Here is a 24453-nt window from a genome sequence, read left to right as displayed (position 1 = left end):
CTTTATTTATATTTACATTGATCGCTGAGATATCATTTATATGAAGAAATAATGCACAGTGCTTGTGCTTTCTAATGCAATGTCTATAATTTATTTTGTCTTTGTGGCCTTGTCTTTCCTCTTTATGTTCTTTGGATTATCTATGAGAGACGGTGTGCGAAAGGAAGAATGAGGAAGAGAGGGCATTATGTAACCAGAGATGCTACGTGATTTCAAAGATTTTTAACCCTGTATTCATTCAGAAAGGTAGAGATGAAAGAACAGAAAATCTGTTACTGATTAACCAGTTTTAATAATGTTAATTTTTATTCCTCATGAGAAACATGCTAACATGCATAATTAAGATGTGAACAAGCATGTAAACTGTTACTGTTTACACAAAGCCCAGGTATGCCTCACACCTCCTTGGTTGTAGAATGCACTGTTTATGGTAGCTGACTTGATTAATCAATAATTCAAATAGTTTTAAATTAATTGTCTCCCAGTCTAAATAATTCACAGATACACAGATATCCACATAGAGGTCTGTGCAATGAAGGAAGCAGAAAGCTGCCAAAGCTCCTTTATGGTTAGCAGCAGGACCATCTCTGTTCTACCTTTGCTGTGACTGTGCATTTCGAGCTTTCGCTCAAGCCCTCATGGATGCAAAAGCTAGAGTTCAGTATGGAAAGGAAATTGCCTAGTCACTCCCTGATTCACTCTCTTCCAGTTTTTAATCACTTAAAACGACTTGTTGGCATCGGTAGTCTTTCTCATTTATGCTCTGTCAATCACTTTTTCCCATCCACTTTTTAATGCAGACGGCAGCAAAAATATTAAATTTTTTTTTTCTCCACAGGTGTTTTGGATTTATTTCTTTGATAACAGCACACGATTCAAGAAAACATGGCAAAAATTACCTGCAGCTTTCTCGCCCTGAAAGCAGGGGAGTAGGAAATGCAATACATTTCCTCTTATTCTTTTATCATCATCTTAATCTTTATTTTAACCTTGTTATTACTTTATGCACTGTGAGGTTTTTCTGAGCACACAGATACCAGAAATTTCTGTCATCTGCGAAACACGGTTTTGTACCGTGGTTACACTGCTCTCAGCAATGAAAAGCTCTCTCAGAATTCTGAAATGAGTTTTGAAACCAGACAATCAAGCTATTGAAGAAGACGACGTGTTAGGTAGTCTAAAAGGAGTCAGTCCCTTCATATTTTTTGTCACGTTTATTTTCTTTAAAGAAATGTAATGCCTACTAACTTTTGTGTGAAAGGTTTTGGAAGGCTGAAAGATCTTTGACCAAAAAAAAAAAAAAAGTTATGTTACATAACATCTAAAATTAACAGCAGTGATACAAACCATCCAGTATCTCTGGATTAACAAACTTCTGTCCTCTTTGAACCACTATGGTGTTGTTGTGTTGTTGTGTCTTGATAGTTTGTGAAGGGTTTTCCATAATATTCAGTGCTGCCTTCTGTGGTGAAACTTTGGCAATCTCTCATGTAACACCATCAAGTCAAAATAGTATTTTTCCAGTGGTATATGACTGAACATTTGTAAAACTACAACAGTCCTGACAGTCTCAGCTGCACTTTGCCAAAACATTTCCGGATCGTGAGGGCTGCTGAAGCCAATCCCAGCTCACGCTGGGCGTGGGAGGGGTACACCCTGGACAGGCCCTCAGTCCATCGCATATCGTCCATCGTAATATGCTAACTAAAGTGGCGAACACAATCTAGATTACAGTTCCAAAAACTCTTCATGCCATGTGACCAATGTTATTTTAAACATGTTTGCCTTGTGCTGTTACCTTTTTTTAGATTGAAACTTCATGAAGCAGCTAGCTGTTATGTAACTACTCTTCTGTCAAGTCACATCACTTTGGTTGAGCAGAATTAAGAATTTACAGTGTATGTTTTCCAACTAGTTCACATATTGGATGCTACCGGGATACATTAGATAGTAAGAAGCATATAGGTTGGTTATTTTAAACTCTATTTCCTGTGTCCTCTATGTAGGCTATGTTTGCAAGAATAATTATTAGATTTGTCAGTTTGCTTTCAAATTATTGAAACTATAGAAGAATAGACAAGCGGAGAAGAGCTAGGGAATGCCAAAATCACTGATTTCAAACTTCTTGCAGCACGCTATAGCCTGCTGAGCTGTTATCATGCTCTATATTACTACGATTTTCTTTTTTATGCACAAGCTTGGAAGGATTATTTTCCAACGATTTATTGGCCAACATTTAGTGAAAAGAACTACTTATGATTGCCACTGACTCACAACCTAAAACAATCGGTCTGCCGAGCTGACGAGCAAATGCTCACATTTCCAGCTTTTGTCACGCTGTTTTTCAGCTCCTTCTGATGTTTCTTTTGGATTTTCTTCTCAGTTTCTGCCTTTAGGGCACTACCCCCCCCTTTTTTTTTCTCTTTCCCTTTTCACTCAAAGCAGTCCTTTATGTCCGTGCTCGCATATGTGTGTACATGTCTTTCTCTCTGCATTTAGATTTGAATCAGTTGACCTTTTAGCAGCACGTATGTATGTTTCAGCTCACAAATGCCCATTAAGCTGTTTGCCTTTATCACTTTTCTGAGTCGCCTTTTTTTTCCTGCGCTGTACTTACCAGTTGTTGCCAGTCCCACTAAAGGTCACAACATCATCAACATTATAACAAATCCCAGCTAAACAGAAAATAAATAATAAAACTGACAACCTGTTACTGTGCCTGCCTGCCTGTAGTCACGACAGCAACCAGCCAATCCTGAAGAGGGGGGGCGTGGCCTGTGCTCACTGCATGCCAGCTCTCCGCTCCTTGTGTATATTCTGAATGAAACAGCAAGTTAAGCATTTGCCTGCATGTTGTATAGCGCTGTGCTGTGCTGTGCTGTGCTGTGCTGTGCTCTGCTCTGCTCTGCTCTGCTCGCTGCTCTGACTGGACAAGGTGAAGGGAAATCTGACTAGAGGCGTAGTGGGGAGTCTCTGTGCCACACCATGAGTGCCTTTGGAAGAGGTGGGGGTTGTTTGCAGAGAAAGGAGGTCAGTCATGCACTGATGGATTGAGGGAGAGCAAAACAGGAGGAGACAGAGCAGTTTTCAGCCCCTTTGAATCTTTCATAAGGGAGATCCAACATCAAGCTGCCTTGATGGATTGAGAGAAAGAGCTGGTCCTGAGGTGTGCATTTAGCAGGCACCAACTGTGCCAGAGAGACAGTGGGACACCAGCGACAAGAAGAGAGATTGATATAGCAATGGGTTGCGCACTTCACTGAAAGCAAGACCAGGAGTGAAATGGGGGCGAACCAGTGCTGAAAAGAGGATTATTTACTTTTTCTTTTTCTTTTTCTTTTTTTTTTTTTAGTGGAAGGAGATGTATGTGACCCTGCTGTGAATAAAGCTCCTTTGAGAGCTCCTGATGAACAAAAGACCAGCAGAAGAGCATGGTCTGTGAGCCAAAAGGAGAGAGAGGGATAGGGCATGACTACTGGCTACTGGCAAATCCTTAAAACCCAGAAGAATAGGGAAAAGGAGGAAAATAGGAAATCATAGAGGCAACACAAAAAAAAACAAAAAAAGCAAAACAAGTGCTTGATCTGAACTTACCTGTGTGAATGTTAATGTGTTGGGTAGACAGGAATTTAGTTTTAACATCTCTGTGCCTGGATAAGACACAAATTAGCCATACATGACAGACTGGTAGGAATTTGATAGAGGAATAAAAGCCTGCTACACCGAACTGATCCCAGCCTGCAGGAATGTCGTCCAATGAGCTTAGCGTGGAGATGGACTCCTGCATTCGGACATTCAAGGAGCACATGCACCTGGAGCTGGAGCCTCCCAAGATGCCAGGTGTGGGTGGTGGGAGGAGAGGTGCCACATCTCCAAAACTGTCCCCAAGAGGCTCACCTCGGCTGTTCCGCAAGCTTATGGTCAACAAGAGCATCCGTCAAAGGCGACGCTTCACTGTAGCTCATACCTGGTAAGGCGTGGGGCGGGGTGGAAGATGAGAAAATAAGGTAGAGGAAGCGGGGTAAAAAAGGGGTTCCTGTGTTCAAGAGATGTGCTAACTGAACTGACTAAAAGTGGAGGAAGATATGACGGTACAGCAGAGACAGAATGGGGCTAAACTGACAGAGGACAAAGACATATAGAGATAAAAGGTACAGGAAAAAGTGGGGAAAGATTGAAAAAAAGTTCAAGGGAAACTGAAAAAATTAGTTTGGAAAAATGTTATCCCTTATCAGTAAAACAATTTAATGAAAAGTGTCTGAGAGGTGAACTCAAAAAATATGACTGGGCTGCTGTCTGTTGATTTGTGACTGGGTGGGACAATTGCATAATAGGATAAAATCACATTCAGCACATTCTTTTGTCCTGTGTTTTAATCAAGTGTACCTCTGCCTGTGTACCTGGGTGATATTTGTGTGCGTGCGCGTTGTTCAAATCAGTCCTTGTTTTAAATGACTGCAATGATGGGGAGGGAGTGTTCGGCTCATTATGTAACCTGGTTGTTCTTAACCTTTTTGGTTCCCAACCCCCATGAACCGATGGATGTCCGCACAACACAAGCTCCACATAAATACAATAAATATATAAATATACAGTATGACAATATCACACAATATGGTTTTTGTTGTGTCATTCACAATGATGCTATTTATTTCACACCTTTCCAAGAAGAAGTTGAAAGTCTGAAGGACTGAAAGTGTCATTAGACAAGATTATAGATTATAGTCTCTAAAAAATAAATAATGAAGTCATATGTTCTTGTATTAATCTTGATATCCATCTTTTTGGCATCATTTTATCTCCCCATCCCCCATCCCCAGAGTTTTTCTTTCCAGCATTTAGGCATTATACTAGAACTGAAGGGAGGGCCCACTATGTTATGCAATGCATGGATTAGAGGCAAGAAAAGAGCTGCTGTTATTTGACGAGGGAAGCTTCAAGGTGACTCTTATCCATCATGAAAACAGCTACCAGTTGAATTTGTTCACATCAGATGGTGGTGGGAAAGGGATAGTTTGTTTTCATCATGCTGTGAGGCTTGTGAAAGTGGAAACCGTCATATGTGATAGGAAGGAATAAACAACTGTCCGTAACATCTCTCAAATGAGTCTCAGATGAGTTACTTGTATGCAAATATTGGTAAAATGATGAAGCGGGCTTGTTGCTGCTTGTACGGTGTAGGATATGAATCTTCTCCTGTATGGTGTCGAAATGCTATGCTGTTTACTTGATGGAAAAAGATAAAATGCAAATATGTGCGTTCTTCCGTGCATTTGTCTTACATGTAAGAAGTCTCAACTGTGTGCATGTATCCTAATGTGGGTACATATGAGGCGTTTTGTTTAAATGTATAGTATATTTGCTGATGTTTTCTTTACCGCCCCTCTTGCTCCTCCTGTCTGGCTCTCTCCTTAGAGATTGGGTCTCATGTCTGTTTATCTCTCTCCCTCTCTTCTCATTGTATGGCCTATTTCTGTACAAGGTTGGGGGTGCGCATGCTAGGAGAAAAACAAGGAAAATCGTTTAATTTAGATGATCATTAAAGATGTCAGTTGTGTCCTCTCCCTTGTTTGCTCTCGCATTCTCACAGAATATGGACTTGATCCAGGAACATGATGACAGCCATTACAGCTATTAACTGCCTGTCCAGCCCATTAACAGCCATGTTTGTGACAAAGTGTCCTTGAGTGAGACACTGCTCCCTCACTTTAATGTTCAGGGTAAAAAAATAAAAAAATAAATAAAAAAGCTGAAAGAGTGTGTCCGGAGGGTTGGACATGGCATGTAGGTCTGAGGGGAAATTGAAGGATTTAATGGCGCCAGCCGACAGCGACTGTTATGAACATGTTTTTATTTTTCCTGCTGATTTTTAATCAGGCAAGCATACATGCATATAGATAAGTAATCAAATGAATTACAAGATTAATTGTCATACTCCCAGGTCATTAATTCACCACAGACTATCCTGAAATATCAGCCTTCTACAATAAAATCCCCCCAGAGCCCTGGTTTATTACTGGTCACGGACTCTCTCTTGTGTAGTTTTTATCTTCACCTGTGCTGTGGTAATCACGTTTTTATACATTTTCCATAATTTAGCATTGGTCACCACTGAACACTGCACCGTACCAGACTGTCCTGTACATCCAATAGAAGTTAGTTGATGTTTGTGGAGTCTTAAGCAGTTGAAGAGTTATTTCAGTCAGGAGTTGGGAAGAGACCGAGAGCAGCCGTAAAAGAGTGAGAATATTAGACTTAAATTCACCCATTCCCAGCTGACCAGAAACATGACCTCTAATTTCACCACAGGAAGGTGGGTGACCTTTAATCAGGGATGTGTTCAGCATTTCCTTTCCACTCTACTGAAGTATTTATACAAAGTCTTCCAATGTAACAGACTTAAACCATCATATCGTCACATGATTAAAAAAATTTTGCTTTTGTACTCTCATTTGTAATAGTAAAATGATCTTCATGGATGGGAAAACAGTGGTTTAGAAAGCATCATCTCCATCTTGTCAAATACAAAACTTTGATCCATATTGGGAAAATTTCAAAGGAGTATTATTTGTTTTCAACACACTAACCTCAAACGTTTTCCCCTCGCAGACTTAGGAAAGTGTGCTGTGTCATTTCAAAATGATTGTATTAAAAATTCTTCCCAGTAGGTTTACAGTCCCGCATGTCTCAAGCTTTCTCATGATGTGTTCAGAGACTTCAAATGAAAATCTCTTGAACCTAGAATATAAGGAAGCTTTCCAGACCCTTGTGTAATCAATTATACATTCCATTCTTGCTATTACTCACGGTAGCATTACTTGGCACTGTTGCGGACCAGTGGCTGGTGAACTCCTGACCTATTGGCACTCAGACAATGATCCTTTTGTTTGAGCAGCTCAGCTGTTCTCTCGTCTCTCTCTGCCTTTTACACTCTCTTTGTTTGTGTGTGTCTGTTCAGACAGTTTCAGTCTTACTGTTGGCATCTTTCTTTATATGACTGCCTCCTTTTTTTGTCCTCTTTTATAGGCATCATATCCTTTTCCCTCTCTGTCTCTCCCCACTGCCTTTCTCCGCACTCCGAAGCACCACAAGATGTAAATGTTTGATGGCTCTTCAGTTTTCCACTCACACATAAAGCACATTAAGGGGGCGAGGGCAAGACTGGACAGAAGCAAACGACTGCCATGGGAGTGGGAATAAGGGAGAGGAGGGAAAACAGAAAAAACAGACTGACAAAATGTTGACGGGGATTAAATCTTTCAAATAAATGTTCTGCGTTTAACTGTTAAACGTTACATAACAGACCAAGGATTATCACACCTACATATCTGTGAAGTGTTAAGCACTTAAGGCTGTTTTTGGCCACAGCTGCGTCAGGAAACAGGACTGTGTTGAACTTTGCCTTCTCCTGTATGCCGATGTTCATCAGATGCGTTTAGGGGAGGGGGTAACCCTAGGAAGGTTAAAAGGATGGATGAAGTGGAGGCGATAAAATGCAGAAGGAAACTGATAAACAGAAATGCTTATTTAACACAGTGGAGTCAGCCCTGGCACAAATAAATAGCCTTCACTGGAGATGGAGGGCTATTTACTTCAGCTTTAATGTCAGGCTAAATGTCCATCTTGGGATACTAGTTCATCCAACTCTGTCTGGTATTGATTTGCGCCTTTCTCCACTTGGCTCTGTGACTCACCCAAAGTCATCTTTGTGTGAATCAGAGAAGGCTTGACATGATAATTGTCTGGCTGCAGCCAATGTGTTTACGCCAACTGCTCACTTGAGTAAGAGACAGGGAGACAAAGACACAAAACAGAAATCTTTTCATCACAAAGCAAATGGCTCAAGCATCAATCATGCTATCATTTTGATACTTTATTATAGATGTGCATCATCCGCAGCACTTTCATCTCTTGTGTGTAAAGACTTTTCTCCATTTTCAACAGGGCCTTCACTTTTTATGTGCGTGTGTGTGTGTGTGTGTGTATGTCCACTGATTGCATAATGTTCTGCAACTGTGTTGGAATCTTGGCCACTAGGCCACTAGGTTTTGCCCTTATGAACCAAATTTGTGCCAAGAACAGATTTTCGGAAGCATTTGTTTGATATCTGCAAAAAGCGTTTAAATGTGCCCAAATTATTCATTAGTTTTTTCTGTGGTAGTTAGAAATGTAAAGCTAGACATTATCAAATGAATTACAACAATTGCATAATAGGATAAAATCACATTCAGCACATTCTTTTGTCCTGTGTTTTAATCAAGTGTACCTCTGCCTGTGTACCTGGGTGATATTTGTGTGCGTGTGCGTTTTTCAAATCAGTCCTTGTTTTAAATGACTGCAATGATGGGGAGGGAGTGTTCGGCTCATTATGTAACCTGGTTGTTCTTAACCTTTTTGGTTCCCAACCCCCATGAACCGATGGATGTCCGCACAACACAAGCTCCACATAAATATAATAAATATATAAATATACAGTATGGCAATATCACACGATGATGCTATTTATTTCACACCTTTCCATGAAGAAGTTGAAAGTCTGAAGGACTGAAAGTGTCATTAGACAAGATTATAGATTATAGTCTCTAAAAAGTAAATAATGAAGTCATATGTTCTTGTATTAATCTTGATATCCATCTTTTTGGCATCATTTTATCTCCCCATCCCCCATCCCCAGAGTTTTTCTTTCCAGCATTTAGGCATTATACTAGAACTGAAGGGAGGGCCCACTATGTTATGCAATGCATGGATTAGAGGCAAGAAAAGAGCTGCTGTTATTTGATGAGGGAAGCTTCAAGGTGACTCTTATCCATCATGAAAACAGCTACCAGTTGAATTTGTTCACATCAGATGGTGGTGGGAAAGGGATAGTTTGTTTTCATCATGCTGTGAGGCTTGTGAAAGTGGAAACCGTCATATGTGATAGGAAGGAATAAACAACTGTCCGTAACATCTCTCAAATGAGTCTCAAATGAGTTACTTGTATGCAAATAATAATAATAATAATAATAAATCTACCTCCTTACAAGCGTGCATCACTCCTTCAGTGGTGGTGCAGACCTCTGAAATCAACTGCTGTCTCCTTCCATTTTATTCTTTTATACTGCATAACTTGGTTCAGCACCCTCCATAGCTGTCTTCTGTCTCCCTGTACTGAACCAGCCAAGCTGAAAGTTAACTATTATGGATGGGCAAATGGGAGTAGAGTGCTCAGTGCTATGAATGTGTGTACATGTCTGTGCATGTGAACATTTTTGGGCATGAATTTCTCAGCTGGGATTTGGGTTTAAAGTGATGAAATCCTGCGACAGGTGACAGGTTTCACACCTCTTTTTCCACGCTGCAGTGGGTAACACACTTGGCTTATTAATATCTCAGATCATTCATGTTCATTTCATAACTGGATGATAATTACAATACTTGCCCTGGATGTAGGCAGGCTTCTTTTTCCCCGGCAACCTCGGCTAACTCTGACTGGGGGATCTTGAGGTGCTCCAGGCTAGTGAGGATATACAGTATATAATCTCTGCACCTGGTCCTGGGTCTGCCCCGAGCTCTCCTCCCAGTTGAACACCCTGGTGGCATCTCTATCTAACCCCAACCACATCAAAAGGCTCCTTTCCACAGAAAGGAGCTGCGGCTCTACTCCTATCAATCCTGGATGACTGAGCTTCTCACCATATCTCTAAGCGAGATCCCAGCCGCCCTGTGGTGCAAATCCATTTCGGCCACTTGCATTTGACCATAGGTGAGGGTAGGAACGAAGAGTGATCAAGAGCTTTGCCTTCTGGTTCAGCTCCCTTTTCGTGACAACAGTGCAGTACAGCAAATGCAGCGCTGCGCCAACAGCCCTGCTTCTCCGGTCAATCTCACGCTCCAGAGTTCCTTCACTCGTGAACCTCGAGATAATTGAACCCCTTTACTTGGGGCAAGGACTCATTCCCCAACTGGAGTCAGCAATCCATCGGTTTCTTACTGAGAGCCATGGCCTCAGGTTTAGAGGCGTTGCTCCTCATTCCTGCTGCTTCACACTCAGCTGCAAACCAATCCAGTGAGCGTTATGGATCTAAGTCTGATGGTAAAGGACCACATCATCAGCAAAGAGCAATGATGTGACCCTTCAGCTACTGACCTGCAACCCCTCCTCACCACAGCTGCACCTTGAAATTGTGTCCATGAATATCACAAACAGAATTGGACACAAGGCACAGCCTGGAAACAAGTTGGACTTGCTGCCGAGTATCCGCACACAGCTCTTGCTTTGGAAATATAGGGGATTTTTGAACCGTTGTTCTTCTGGCCCCTTGCCTGAGACCAACTTGCCTTGGGAGAGCCTACCAGGACCCTATCCAGCCTTACACACTATCCTCACAGCTTTTTTCTAATGTACATATCTTTTCTAAGTTGGCATTATGCGTAAAGTGAATAGAGAGTTCCTCTTTTCTCATTTTTAAAGAATGTCAACCCCCTACCTTTTTTTTTTTTCCTTTTCTAAATATTCACAAAAATAAACTAACAAAAAAATCTGAAAACGCTTACTGCAATGGGATTCTCAGCAGCCTTTTCACATTACAGGGAGTCATTTATCTTAATATGAAATACTTGGCTAAATTATCTTTATTCAATATGTTTCGATATAGAGATAGATTTATCTGACAGCTGCACAGCCATTAGTTTATGTATTACATGAATCCACATTCGTTTCCAATGCAGACATGCTGCCAGCTGCCTGGGGGTTTCTGGAAAACATGTGGCCTTAAACACGAACACTCAGAGAATGTTAGAAAACCTATTTGTCTTCATCACATTAGGTGCTCTTTCCTTTTCCTCTTTCCCCTATTCCTCCACATGCTTGTCTTTCTACAACCCCATTCGCTAGCTCTCTCTTGCCATCCTGTCAAGTGATTTGTAATGTAATTTATGCCATGGTCTTAAATGTGTATGGATCATGCATTTCTTCATACTATTCTACTCAGGGCGGCTACAAAAGAACTATAACTGGATTTTGCCATCAACAGCTACCTCCTTCTCTTCTTGTTAAATAAAACACATGGGTGAAATGTGTATGGGATTGTGACTGTATGTGGAAGAAGCAGCTTTACATGTTTCTCTGGGCCCATTAGCATTTATTAATAACATGCAGTCTGAAGCTCCATTTGTATGAGCATAAAAAAAAAAAAAAAAAAATTTCTTTTTTTGCTTTTTTCCCTTTCTGCCTGCTCTAAACAGAAGAAAAGAAGTGGGGATTACTCGGCACTACAGTAGATTGCTGTCTGTCATACTGACTGGAAAGAATTGTGGCAACATCATTTTTTCTGAGGTGACAATGTGCAATGGCGCGGAAGCGAGGCGGAGCTGCGCTCTGCTTTATCTTGTGAAATGAATGCAAACTAGCTGCAGGAGGGAACTGAATTTGTTGCAGAAACTATAGAAAGTTGTTTCTGATTCGTGATCATCCTGTTAAATTTGTAGAAAGAAATACAAAATTAATAAATAATTCTGAGGTGTTACATTGCGCCCTTCGTTTGATAATTTTTTTAGACAGTGTATAGAAGTTGTGAAAAATTAGACATTGATGGTGTTCAGATCTATAACTGTATACAATTGTGCTTGTTGACTATGTCCTTTTATTTTTTATTTTTTCATTTTTTTTTCTTTGACTTCCGTCAAGGTAAATTACCTTACTAGTTGAAATCTTGAAGGTTTTAAGTTGTTTATTCCTGAGTGTGTGTGTGTGGTGGTAATCCTTTTGATAAAGTCACACTTGTAACAGCAATCCCATAGCTTGGGGAAAAAAGTGCTGGGTGGGCAGGCATTTGACAATTCTTCACCCCCCCCCCCCCCCCCCCCCCCCCCCCCCCCCCTTTTTTTTTTCTTCTTGTTCTTCTTTACGCTTTTCTGTATTCGGGGTCAGTACGAGCATTTTTTTACATCTGATGCCTTTGCTGTCCCAAACCTCCACACTTATCCAGGGTTGCGACTGGCACAAGAGTACCACTGGTTTGCGTTGTAGTTGGGGTTTGCACCTCGGGCCTTTGCTATGAAAACATGCAGCTCAAAAATTGAGTTACAATCCCAAGGATAGACTGTCTGAAACAAGAAATCTGTAACACAATACTATTTGAGGGGAATCATTTGCTTTTAAGGAATTCCAGATCAGATTGTTAATTACATGATTTGGACAGGAGATGAACTGAATTTCAACTCTAGTTAACAATTCTGTTAACTATCTTGCTCCTTTGTACCTGGTCCGAATCACAACAATCCTGTACAATGAGTTTCTTTGTGCTGCTGGAAGACAATCAAGATTTTTTTCATACATTCGCACATTTCTGCTCGTTATGTCTGTTTGTGCCTGTGATTTCTGTCCGTGTACATGTGCTCTGTCTACTTCACTCATTGTCACCACTGGCCTACGGGGAACCCATCGCCCACACATGTTCTGATAGGCAGTGGGAGAAGCTCTGCATGTTTGTGCATGTTTGCATGGGCATCGGTGTGAATGAAATTAGCCACGTAGAGATGCAGAATGGTTTAGTTTTAGTTGTTTGAGTTGTTTGAGTGTGTTAGGAAATAATACATGTATTGGATTTTATACATTCTTACTGTGGTCGTTTTGGTTGGAATAATGAAATATGCAAATCATTTACAGTATCTCTGAGTTTACGACAAGAACTTTGGTTTGTTTTTTTTTGTTGTTTTTTTTTCACCAAACTCCTGGAAATACTTTAGAGCATATGCTATTCACCTACACATTTAGCTGCTTTATTTTTGTGTATGTTACCGTTTGCATCAAACCAGTTTTGTCAGATGACCACAAATAGGAGAGAGACAATTTCGGAGCAGTTTATTAGCGGCCAACTAACCATTTGTCTGTTTGGCCAATCTGCAGGGATCTGATATGTGTCTGTGTATGTGATCAATTTTTGTATTCATGTCGGCATGTTGGCTTTGAAATATTGGCACGCTCTCTCATGCTGTATCTGTCTCTGGTGCATATTTTGCACCTAGTGGCTATGGAATCACCCTAGTCTCAAATTTGCTCCTGACAGATCCTAAACTTTTAGTCTCTGCAGAGAATCATTTGTGGCGATATTCATGTGTCAGTTGGGAACGGCTGGAAAATTCTGCTGCCTCTGAATTTCTGTGTCGTGAAGCATGTTTTTCACAGCCAGCAGAAGCAAAAGACTCCTTACACAGTAACGGACTGTTACTGGCTGTTAACTCCCATGACACCAGATGGCATGTTGGACGTATTCTAAACACTGTTCGAAGCTGTCTATACCCTAAAAGGTTTTTATTAGAATTAAATGTTGAGAAACAATAACAGCCCCAGTCTGATCTGTCTAACACATCTGCCTAGATTCTGTCTTCCTTTCATGTTGTTTTCAAACTGCCCTCTCCCCTCCCACTCTCCATCGTGTCTGTCTAACGATTAAGACCCAGTTTGCCTCCAGTCCATCTCTGTTCATTATCCCGGCTCTCCAGCAGTGCTTGTTTAGTTAGTGTCACATTGATTTATACACATGCAAACTGTGAGAGGCCTTTTCATATACTCATCTAACTTCTTTAATGACCCTGGTGCCCTGAGAACATGAGGGACTGGAATGGTTAGCTGTCTTCTAACCACTGCAGCTTCGTGTGATTTTTATTTATTTATTTTTTTTTCTTTTTTCTTTTTCTGGTAATAGAGGAAGGACAGAGAATATCAAATTGAGCAATCATGTATCTATGTGCTGCACCATTCTCTATGAGAACACAACAATTTGAAATCATTTTGTTTAGATTTTTGTACTGTTGCTAAGCCAAACATCCATCCTCCCATCTTCACCACCTGGGTACACACTGGAATAATGACCAGTCTGTCACAGGGCTGAGATGTAGAGACAAACAGCATCCCCACCCATCCACAATAGAGTCAAGCTAATATAAATTTATTGGACTGTGGGAGGATTCATGTGAACATAAATTACAGCTCCCACTTTTCTAGGCTACAAAAAGAAGTCTGGCAAGCTCCTGGAATAATATTTGCTTTACTAAAAATAGCAGCAATAAATTACACATTCACAGATCTGGTTCATCGTAAATACAACAAGGGGAGACACAAAGATGAAGGCTGTGCATTTTCTGAGCCTTTTTTAATCTACTTCTATAAAAAAAATGAATTTTACAAAAAACGAAAAGAAGAAAGATTGAAATTAGAAAAAAGAAAGGAAAGGGAAGACACTAATGAAACATGCACAGCATATATTCCTTGTAATAATTTATTTCTGTTTATTTCTTAAAAAAAAAAAAAGGCTCAACTGCTATATCAATGGACTGTGTTAAAAATTTGTCTAGATGTTCATAGTGTCCATAACATTAATTGCAGTGAGTCTGGAGATAGTGACTTTTCCTCTGGCACCACCCTGATATCATTATGTCATTCTGAAAGAAATGTCTTGCAAAAATGACCTGCTAACATTTGGCTTTTGTTCACAGTGGAAAACATATAAAATTGTGTTATCACCAAAATTATCAGCCTCAATGGTCTGAGGAAGGACAAATCATCTCCATCCATCTCCTGCCGCGTTTCTATTTCCAGGTCGCGGGGGGTGCTGGAGCCAATCCCAGCTCACTCTGGGTCAGGGCGGGGTCTCCCTAGACAGGCCACCAATCCATCACAGGGCCAACACACAGACAGACAGAGACCAACATGATGTGTCGGTGGGAGGAAACACACACAGACACGGGGAGAACATGCAAACTCCACACAGAAAGGCGACAGGCTGGGAACCGAACCTGCAACCTTCTTATTGTGGGCGCTAACCACTGTGCCACATGGGTCTATCCAATACCAACAGATGAAAAAATGTGCAGTTGGCAGGGAGCCTTGCAGTCAGTTCACTGATCGTTTGAAACTGAATATACAGAGATACGGTTGATTCTGCACAGCCAATTCCACCAAACAGACCAGTCTATAATGAAGCACTATAAAGAATCGTCAAACTTTTAGCCAGAGATCTCTAAAGTGGATCTGTGGACTGTGTGGATGGGTGAGGCCAGATCAGTAGCGCCAGCAAGGGTCCTTTCTGTCTACTGTAGGCTTTGATGGGAACATCATAACTCTCCCACATGCCACTGCATGTGGGAGAGACTACGTACAGGAAAACATTCCAGATGGTGCAGTGGAAATACTCACATGAATGCATGTCATACACTCTTATAGAGGTATACGGTCCATGGAGACAAACACACACAAAGAAGTGTTCATAGAGTGATGCTAGGGAGGAAAATGTAGATTTAAAAAATTTATTTGTAACTTCATAGAGTAGTTATTTTGGGTAAGGTGATCACACACACAAAAGGCCAAAACCATCACCAAAAATGTAATCGGCACGACAAGTGGCTGGCTGGAGTGTATATATATATACTCCAGCCATAATATTCAGACAATATATTATATTTCAGACAATCCGGCCTAGAAAAGCCATAATGTTTTTGCAGAGGATGCAGACACTATTGTTTTAAATGTCCATTAGGAAAAAACTATGAGGAAAAAAATTGGACAAGCTAACAGTGATACTGTATGCATGCTAAGAGAATCTTTTGCAGCCTTAAATTGGAAGTGAATCATTCCTTAAGCTGCAATAAATGTTGAGTTATTAGTTAGACTGAAGTAACTCTGTAAATTCTTTTCAGGAACTTTTGCCTGACTCTGTTCTGTTCTATCGTTTTCCTCTCTGCATGTGTTTATGTGCGTCAGACCTTATCTCCGTCTTCTTGCCTTGTTAGAATACCCATTAGCTCATTAATGTCACATCTTTCACGCATCCTCCCATCCTTTGTTTCTGTTCTCATATGCAGCCTTTCAAATTATTCCATGAACCAGTGAGCCTGGCATTTGAGGGTCAATTGTGCAGGACCACGGTCAAGCTGTGAAACACTGATCAAACGACAAAGCAGTGGACAATAGAAATGAATACAAGCACTGTGGTGTATGCATAAATGAAATCCATGGAGAACAACGAAAGTTTCCTCTCAATTTTGTTGACTTCGGTAGCCAAAATTTTACCTCCAGCTTTTATTTGGTATGTGTGTTGGTGGAAGTCGATCACTGTAATTTGCTTTGGCAACAACAACAAGATGACAGAGAAAATTGTCCACAAATGAGGCTCAGAGGTCTAAGTTAAGCAAAATTGTGTATAATGTTGAAGAGGACCCAAAATGTATTCAGTTCTTTGATTTAGTAGATGTAGCTCCACATCTCACAACTAAACACCGCCTGCATCTTCCACTGTGTCCACTATGCTTTTTGAATGAGCTGAAGACTGAAAGTGGTTTCACCATATATGTAGACATCAGATCAGGAAAAACTGCTGCACTGTGCTCGTGCTGAGGCTGGACTCACTGCAACCCTTTTGAACCACGCACCTGGCGCACTGATTGCTTTGCTCCACTTTTGAAATGCCAAAAAGTAAATACATCCCAAATTCATTTGTGTCACGACTGTCGTGAAACAATTGCCCATTGTGTGTGTATGCTTTCTAATGTGATTTCTCTTTTGTGTATTTGATGTCTCCAGTACAGAACCCTGTTGTGTTTGTGTCCCTGTGTGTTCATCCTGTCACAGTTTATTGGCATAAGTGAATCCATCTTTATCTTCTTTTCCCTCTCTTATCTCCTAATGACCTTCTGCCTCCTCCTCCTGTCACTTCTTGTCATGCACATTGCTCCCGACAGTATTTTTTCCCAGCCTGGTATTTTCTTGCGGTTGACTCCCTCTTTATTCAACTGCCGTCCATGTGTCCGTGGCAGCAGAGTGCAGACTGCGTTGTAGTCATGACTAATTCAAAGGAAACGTCTGATTTATTTTTTTGTTCTGTTCTCCCTCAGATGCATGCTGTGTACAATATTCACTCATCCTCACAAGGTAATTTCTGATTGCCAGCACAAACGCACATGCTGTAGAGGAAGTAAAACCAAATTTGAAATTTCCCAAACCTCAAGTTCAACAAAACAAAACAATATCTGATTCAGAGATTACATTTTTGTAGGCTTTCTGGCTAGGACAGCTCAAACAATGACAGGAAATGGGAGCGAGAGAGCAAATGACACCAGCTGGAACTTAACCATCATCGCCAGTGAGAACCTTTTAGCATCCTTTTCATGGTGTGCGCACGTTATGCACTACGCCACTGATGTACCACCAGATTTCCAAAAAAAAAAACAAAAAAACTTCCATTTGGAACAAGCCCGCTAGCATGATTATGTGGGAGGATTTCACTGATAAATGCCTGTCTATGTTTCCCCTTGTTTTTTTTTTTTTTGGGATGTCACTCATACCCTGAGAGACTTTCAGAAACATTGACATTTTCAAACGCATTGAAAATGTGACTGTGACTTTGCAGTGGAGCTAAGAGGACATTTCATGTAATCTTGCTGTGTTTTCCCTCTGTTAGCTCTGAATTAACCTTAAAAAATTTGCTTCAATGTGATATAATCCCCACAAAACTGCATCCTATATATAAAATAGGATATATAATCCGTGTTTAGCCCGCTGACATCCAATTTAGGACGTATACTGCACATGGGTTGTGGGTTTGCAATGATAGAAAGCCTAAATATTTCATTTCAATAACATAGGTTTATAGCTGTGACCCAATCAACTGTGCATGTTTTTGGAAAATCAAAAGAAGAAAAATGCAAATATGTTCATTCCTTATATTTACTGTGTCAGCGAATCACACATCATCAGTGCTCAAACATTAAAACGCTTTTTCTCTTTTAATAAATGAGGAACATGAACTAAACACACGTGCACACGTGCCCGTGCCCAATGGGAGGAATTGGCTTGCTTTGCCATGATTTGCTTTGCAAATTATCCACTGCTTTTGATGCCACTCATGAGAATGGAGTGTCTACTTGAACTACTTGAGGGGGAAAGAAAAAAAAAAAAAAAAAAAAGGCCTTTACCTATTCATAGTTAGCTTGTGCTTTCCTTGGCAGTCCCGTACAGTCCAGTACATCATTTTGTGTACGATATGTATGATGAAGGGTCATTTATTGAAATCTAGTAAAACTAAAATTGCATCACCAAATAAAAACTACTTGTGGAACCAACAGAGGATATGCTAAGGTTGTGTGTGGGACACTACGACGTCATTTACTGCCCGTTAATGACCGTGCATCGAGTGCCGACGGGCTAAGCCAGCGAACAGACAATGAAAACACCCGACCTGGGATTCAGATAGTATGGTGTGTATGTGATGTACAGGCTATTAATCTGGATCATTATAGAAAGGAATCCAATTGACCCATGCAATGAAGTGTATAATCGCTTTCTGAGAGGTATGATGGTGATGTTGATGGGATTTTTTTTGTCTTTCATAATCAGCGCTAATTTGGACACAGATATGTTATTGAGGTCTAACAGATTAAAGTGAAAAGCGTGCAAACACAGTTTTTCATCAAAATCACAATGCCAGCATTCTGTCCATCAGCAATAACACAATTAGTAGCATGTCGTATTGTTTCTCATAATTGTTTTTCTTAGCCCTCAACCCTGCTTCTTTCAATGTGCATTTTTCTGTTTTTTGGTTTTGTTTTAATATACTTTACACTTTACTTTTTGCATTATGACAGCGGAGGCCTACAAAAAGTATTTACTCACTGCACAGTTTTCAAAAATGTATGAATTCCATTTGCAAATTAGACAATTTTTGGTTTTCTTTTTTATTATTATTATGTTGCCTTATTTCGCTTATTGACATTTCACATTTCACATAAACTTTTTCAGTTTACTGATCAACGTTTGCGTCCCTTATATCCAGAAATTTTTATGATAAAAAGCTTCTTATTATCAAAATAAATTCTAAACTTGAGTTTACCGCCATATTTTCTATGCATTTTAATATTCTGTCCACAGTTAACATTCTTTTCAAATTCACTAGAACCTTTGTCATTTAAATCAAATCTTTAGAATTGACATTTATTTTATGGCTCTTTGTGCAGCCCTTTATGTAAACAAATGACATTCACATGGATTGGTATAAGCATAATAGATGCAAGCAGCACATTAGCCAGCTGTTGCTTAAAAGCGAGTGTCCTGTTTACATAATAAATAGAAATCATATATTTCACAGTTTCACTACAAATACAGATTGCTAAGGAGTGTTCGGTACATAAACGTACACACTCATTCAAGTATCCTCTATGCTGTTGTGCCGTTTGAAAGGATTAATGGTTTGTCTGTATTTGCTGTGTGACAAACCGTTTGTAAGGTATTCTGGGTGCATTTCCATATTTTCTGTAATTACTTGTGTCAATTTGTGCTAAGTACTTAAGATAAGGTTATGTGAGGAGCTTTAACTAGGTGTGAACTTATCAAATAAATAAAATTAAGATTGAGTCACTTTCCTATGAGCAGGATATTTCAGTACTTTGATCTGATGTGATCCTTCCATATTGTTCTTCCATAGATTTTTGCAAATGAATATTTTTCATTTTTATAATGAGGGGCGGGATGCATTAATAAAAGAAAATAAGTTTTAACGTTACAATTTCAATTATATAACAATTATATAATCTCTAATGGTTTATTACTTTTAATGCCACCTTTTATATGTGAATATTGATTTGTATTTCATGCATACGGTATAAACATTATTGTCATTATCAATTTCTTTGCCTTCATAAATAATATATTTTATATATGTTCCAGTTACTATATATATGAAATGGACAGCTCAGGTCAGTGATGTGCGGTACAACATAAAACATACAACTAAGCAAAAGAATCCATGTGAAAGGCGATTATCTAACGATGAGCGTGAGAATGTAAAGATGTCTTAAACACATGAATGGACTGAACTGGATGCCAACTCTAGCCTGCCAGGATATGAAGGGAGACAAAATAAGCAGCAATCATAGACAGAACAACACCAATGTGTGAGGTGTACAATCAGACAGGGCTGGTCCTGATTGGTCACATAAGGAGACTTTGTTACACAATTCAAAACACCTTCAAACACTAAACACTCTGGCTGTCCCTGGGGAGTTAGAGTGGAGAATAATGAGGGGGAAGGTGAGGGAACTAATAGGTCCATTTATGTTCGCAGACATTTTTGTGACCATCTGGCCCCTTGGGGAAATCATTAAGCGACATAGTGTGTCACTTGTGACAAACGTCATGTCTGAGTGTTTTTGTGTTTGCCTGGGAAACAGAATCAGTTGGGATGTTGTCATTGTGTCTGTGCAGCTGGTAAAAGGGAAATTTTGACTATTTTATTTGCTGTTGGCTAGCTTCAGTGTGATACAGCATAATAATTTATTTATATTTTATATTAATAATTTAAATTGGGTAAGTGCCAAAGTATAAAGAAGCATAAAATGGAAATATTCAAGTGACATACAAGTACCTAAATTAAAATTCCTGTCTTACTGTATTACCTCACTGGATATAATGTCCAGCAATATAATGCCATACCTCTTCAGTGTGTGTGAGTGTGTGGCAGATTCTAATACCTTGGTAAGTTTTATATCAAGAACATTTTGCTAGCATAACAGCACTGTGGGTCCTTTTGGATTAATGATTACTGATGTGAAGGCACAGAAGTTCCCATGGCCTGTTGCTCCCCACAATAATTGACAATATGTCCCCAAGCAATTTCAACCAACCATTGTGGTGCAGAAGTGATGACAACTGAACTTCAGTCACTGAGCTCTGCTGTAGCTAATATATGGAAGTGCAGCTGTTTAATCACCAGTTTAGAATATATGTTCAGAATCAAATTTAATTCCTCTGCTTGCAAATGTCTTGCAAGCTGTTTCTATTTCCGTCACTTATTTTATTCTACCAAAATAAACATGCTAATCAGCTGGCCTTAGCCTTGCCCACTGTTTTGACACTTTTTGTTTTAGGAACATTTGTCTTGTAAATGCAGCAATAGCTGTCTATAATAAAAATTGTATTATTCTTAGTTCAAAAATGTGGAGGTCTGTTTTTATACCTCAGATCATGAATCAGAGCAAGTATCCGTCTGTTTTCATAGCGTGACTCCATTCTTGTTCCACATCGATCATATATATCTATTGTGATATTACAAACAAACAGTCAGGCTCATGGATCATGTAGCTCCAGTACATAGAGGAATTGTCTAACATTGAAGTGAGGATGCTTCAGAGTTGGAAGAGCAAATCCTGAAAATCTCAACCAAACTCCCAACAAATCTTGAGCCTGTCGTTGCACAAACACTGAGCTGAGCTCAAGCTACAACCAGTCAATCATCTGAATCATTCCTCTGTTTCTTGTGGTAGTGTGTTGCAAATCACTGTGTAAAACTAGCTGAGGAGACGGGGCTTAGTCGTGATGATTCATTTTTTCCACAGAAATGTTCAATACGAATGTGTTAATAAATTTCTTTTGATGGTTTACACATAATTTGATTATATTTAGTTGAAGGAGGTGTGTATCCTAAGTTTACTCCTAATATATATGATGTCACCTCCAGAGAAAGTGAATGTGCATTAACACCAACCAACAAACTTGCTGGGTAGCTGTACTGCCAATCAAGAGGAAAATAAATTTACAAACTTGCTGATACAAATCCAGGAGGCTAATCGAAAATTAATTGGATTGGATTGGACAAACACAGACATGTCTGCCTGCAAAGTTATTAATTTTCTTGACAAAGCCGCACACTCACTCACACGTGTGCACGCGCGCGTACACACAAACATAATTTCCTGTCCCCCCGTAATACCAATGTTCTGACTCTTAGATAATCAGAGGAAATTGCATTATCTGCTTGTTTGGCCTTTGTTCCTCAAATCCAAACAAAAGAGCCTTAGTTACTGTTTCCACAGCAACGAGGTAATTGGATCACAACAGAATGACCCATCACAGTTGGCTATTTGAAGCAAAATCTTTAAAGTTTTATGTCTAATTTTTTCACATCTGCATAAATGATCTAAAACTGGATAAATCATCTGAGGAAATGATGATAATTTGTTAAAAAGTTTGGTTGGAAAGCATTTATATTTATTCATGTACATATCTGAGGGAAATATAGAACTTATTATCAGATTGTCATATAAGTCGTCCTGGGTTCAATTAAACTTCTACTGCTGCAGGTCACTCCCTTTTCTATCTCCTGCTTCCTGTCGGCCTCTCTGGCACTTACTTCTTATAGTACAGGCATGAAAAGCATGACGACGGCATTAACAAAAAAGAAAATGATTTAGTTTCTTTTCCAGCCACTGGAAAAGAAACTACTTACTAATGGATCACTGGAGTAATTTACTTGTATATCAGTGTTTACTCCCTCTCTGCTCCACTTCAGCCATGCGCAAACATCCTTTTCCAGAGCTGTAAACAACTCTGTATCAGGAGAGGATATCTGTAAATATTTTGACCCTCCTGGGGGGGGGGGGGGGGGGGGTTATTTTGTTAGTGGCAAGGGAAAGAGTCCACAAATCATACAGTTCAGTCTTTTCTTGAAATTCTTTCTAAGGTAAAATATTATTGTAACGTATCTCTCCCATCTACCCATGAAGGATCCCAAACGTCACCATCTAGTCGGCCACTGTCCACATGTGCAGCAAAAAGTGTGTGCATGCATGTTGTTCTGCCGTGTGTTTAACGATGATCTGTCTGCTCAGAACCTGTGTGAAGTGGGTGTCGCCCAAAAAGCCTCCCCGTGGAGTGCTGCCCTGCCTGTTGGCAGTCGCTGCACAGCACCGAGCCCCTGCCAGCATTCTTTCAACACATTTTGCTCATCAACATGCAGTGACTGTTGGGGGATGATGAAAATGAGGATTCACATGATGAATGCCAGTGACTCTGAACAGGCATAATGGTCTAATGATGGCTAATGGTGACAATGAAAGTAATAATTTGAGGACGATGAAGATGATGGTGAAGATGACAGTGATGATGCGTTAGATGATTTGTGTTTAGCCCCGGCAAAAAGTCTTCATCTTAAACTGACTTTCTCAAGATGAAACTTCATTTAACATTGTCTAACCCACTGCACGTGAAAAGAAGTAAACACTAAACACTGATTTCCAACCTCTGAAGAGCTGATCTAAAGCACAGCAGACAAAGCACAATGAAAGACATAATAAGAAACAAAGACTTTGTGTCTAATGCTGTGAACAGCTGGAAATGCTGCTCTGAAGCTCTTTGGGTAAATAATCCTGTCACATGAAGAAAAAAAATCCACTTCCTGCCAGAGAGAAGACGAAAAGAGATCTGCTTTTAATTACTTTCTTGTTTGCTCTTGTCATTTCATCACCTAAATATATCCCAGAGGGGTTATCTGATGCTCAACTTGTCTCGTGCTTTTTGTCTTTGTTGATGGAAAAACATTTCTACTTTAAAAATACCAGAAAATACAGTATGTAAGAGGATCTTGTGAGCTTTGAAGATGGCAGACAGAAAGGCCATCTGTGCTGGTGCCCATGTTCCTTCTGTTCCATCGCCATCGTGGAGATGACTCTCCGCCTTTTCTGATTAATATGAACTCTTCAGAAACCTGCCAGTCATTTGCAGTAGCAATGACTCATGCAATGTATTCTGAATATGCCACTTCATATGAAGACATAACTTCTTAAATGCTGTATAAATATGCTTCTAAATGAGTCCGTGCTAGCTTTAAATAATTGATATTGATCTCACACAGGTTGGATGTGGTTTTAAAACAGCTGCATTTAGAACTACTGGATGATTCCATCTCACAGGAAAACTAAACTAATATCCAAACTAATATGGAATCAATATGGAGTAATCATAGTGAGGAGAGGAACACTCAGTGGTAGGACTCTGCCTACACCCTGATGACTATGATGGTGAGAGCAGTGTTGTGCCAGCTCATACTTTAAAAGAACCAGCTCAAAGTTCAGTTCATACTGATAAAAATGAACTAGGTCACATTCATAGTTCATTTTTTTTAAAACGTGGAACTAAGTTTGCAGTCCTTTTTGTTCAGTTTTTTTTTTTTTTTAATAAATCAATAGAACCTATTGCTACCCATGAACACACAATTAAACTAATTATTGTGTACCATTTAAGAATCACGGACGGGAGTTTCGCTTTAAAAGAGATATTTAGTTTCATATTAGATGCCGGTGTGGCTGATGTATGAACTTTAGTGTTCAGACAGTTTGCACAGAGATGTGAGGTTTGTTTGTTTCTTCTGTGTCTGAGTGTTAATTTGTTTGTACATAAATCACCACCAGATACAATGCAGCCCTGCTGACATTGCTTTGCCATGCTGGACAGTCAAGCTGTAACCTAAGCTCTGTCCGCTCACGTGAGAAATTTCAAACTGTGAACGAACTGCGCCATGAACTCTTACGAGAGAGTGACAAACGAGTGAGCAGTCATGATTCTGTCATTTTCTTCTGTGACTGTGTCTCTTCTCTCTTCTCAAGTGGAACACACAATTGGTGAACAGCATTTGATTTGTATTGTTT

At 39.8% G+C, this 24453-nt stretch overlaps 1 protein-coding gene across 3 annotated transcripts in view; it reads left to right on the top strand.

Annotated features, from left to right (window-relative positions):
- Positions 1-3369: 3369 nt before the first annotated feature.
- Positions 3370-24453, top strand: part of pde4ba (phosphodiesterase 4B, cAMP-specific a) — a 97806-nt gene continuing 76722 nt past the window's right edge. For 2 of the 3 annotated variants that reach the window (XM_029500931.1, XM_029500930.1), the window contains exon 1: positions 3370-3970. In XM_029500931.1, coding sequence (XP_029356791.1) covers positions 3747-3970 — 224 coding nt within the window. In that variant the 5' untranslated portion in view covers positions 3370-3746. Of the gene's footprint in view, positions 3971-16820; positions 16910-24453 lie in introns of those variants that run through there. The other variant, XM_029500934.1, reaches the window with a different exon arrangement.

This window comes from Echeneis naucrates, chromosome 4, assembly GCF_900963305.1.
Source record: "Echeneis naucrates chromosome 4, fEcheNa1.1, whole genome shotgun sequence".
Lineage (NCBI taxonomy): Eukaryota > Metazoa > Chordata > Actinopteri > Carangiformes > Echeneidae > Echeneis > Echeneis naucrates.
This window is presented reverse-complemented; position numbering and strand designations above follow the sequence as displayed.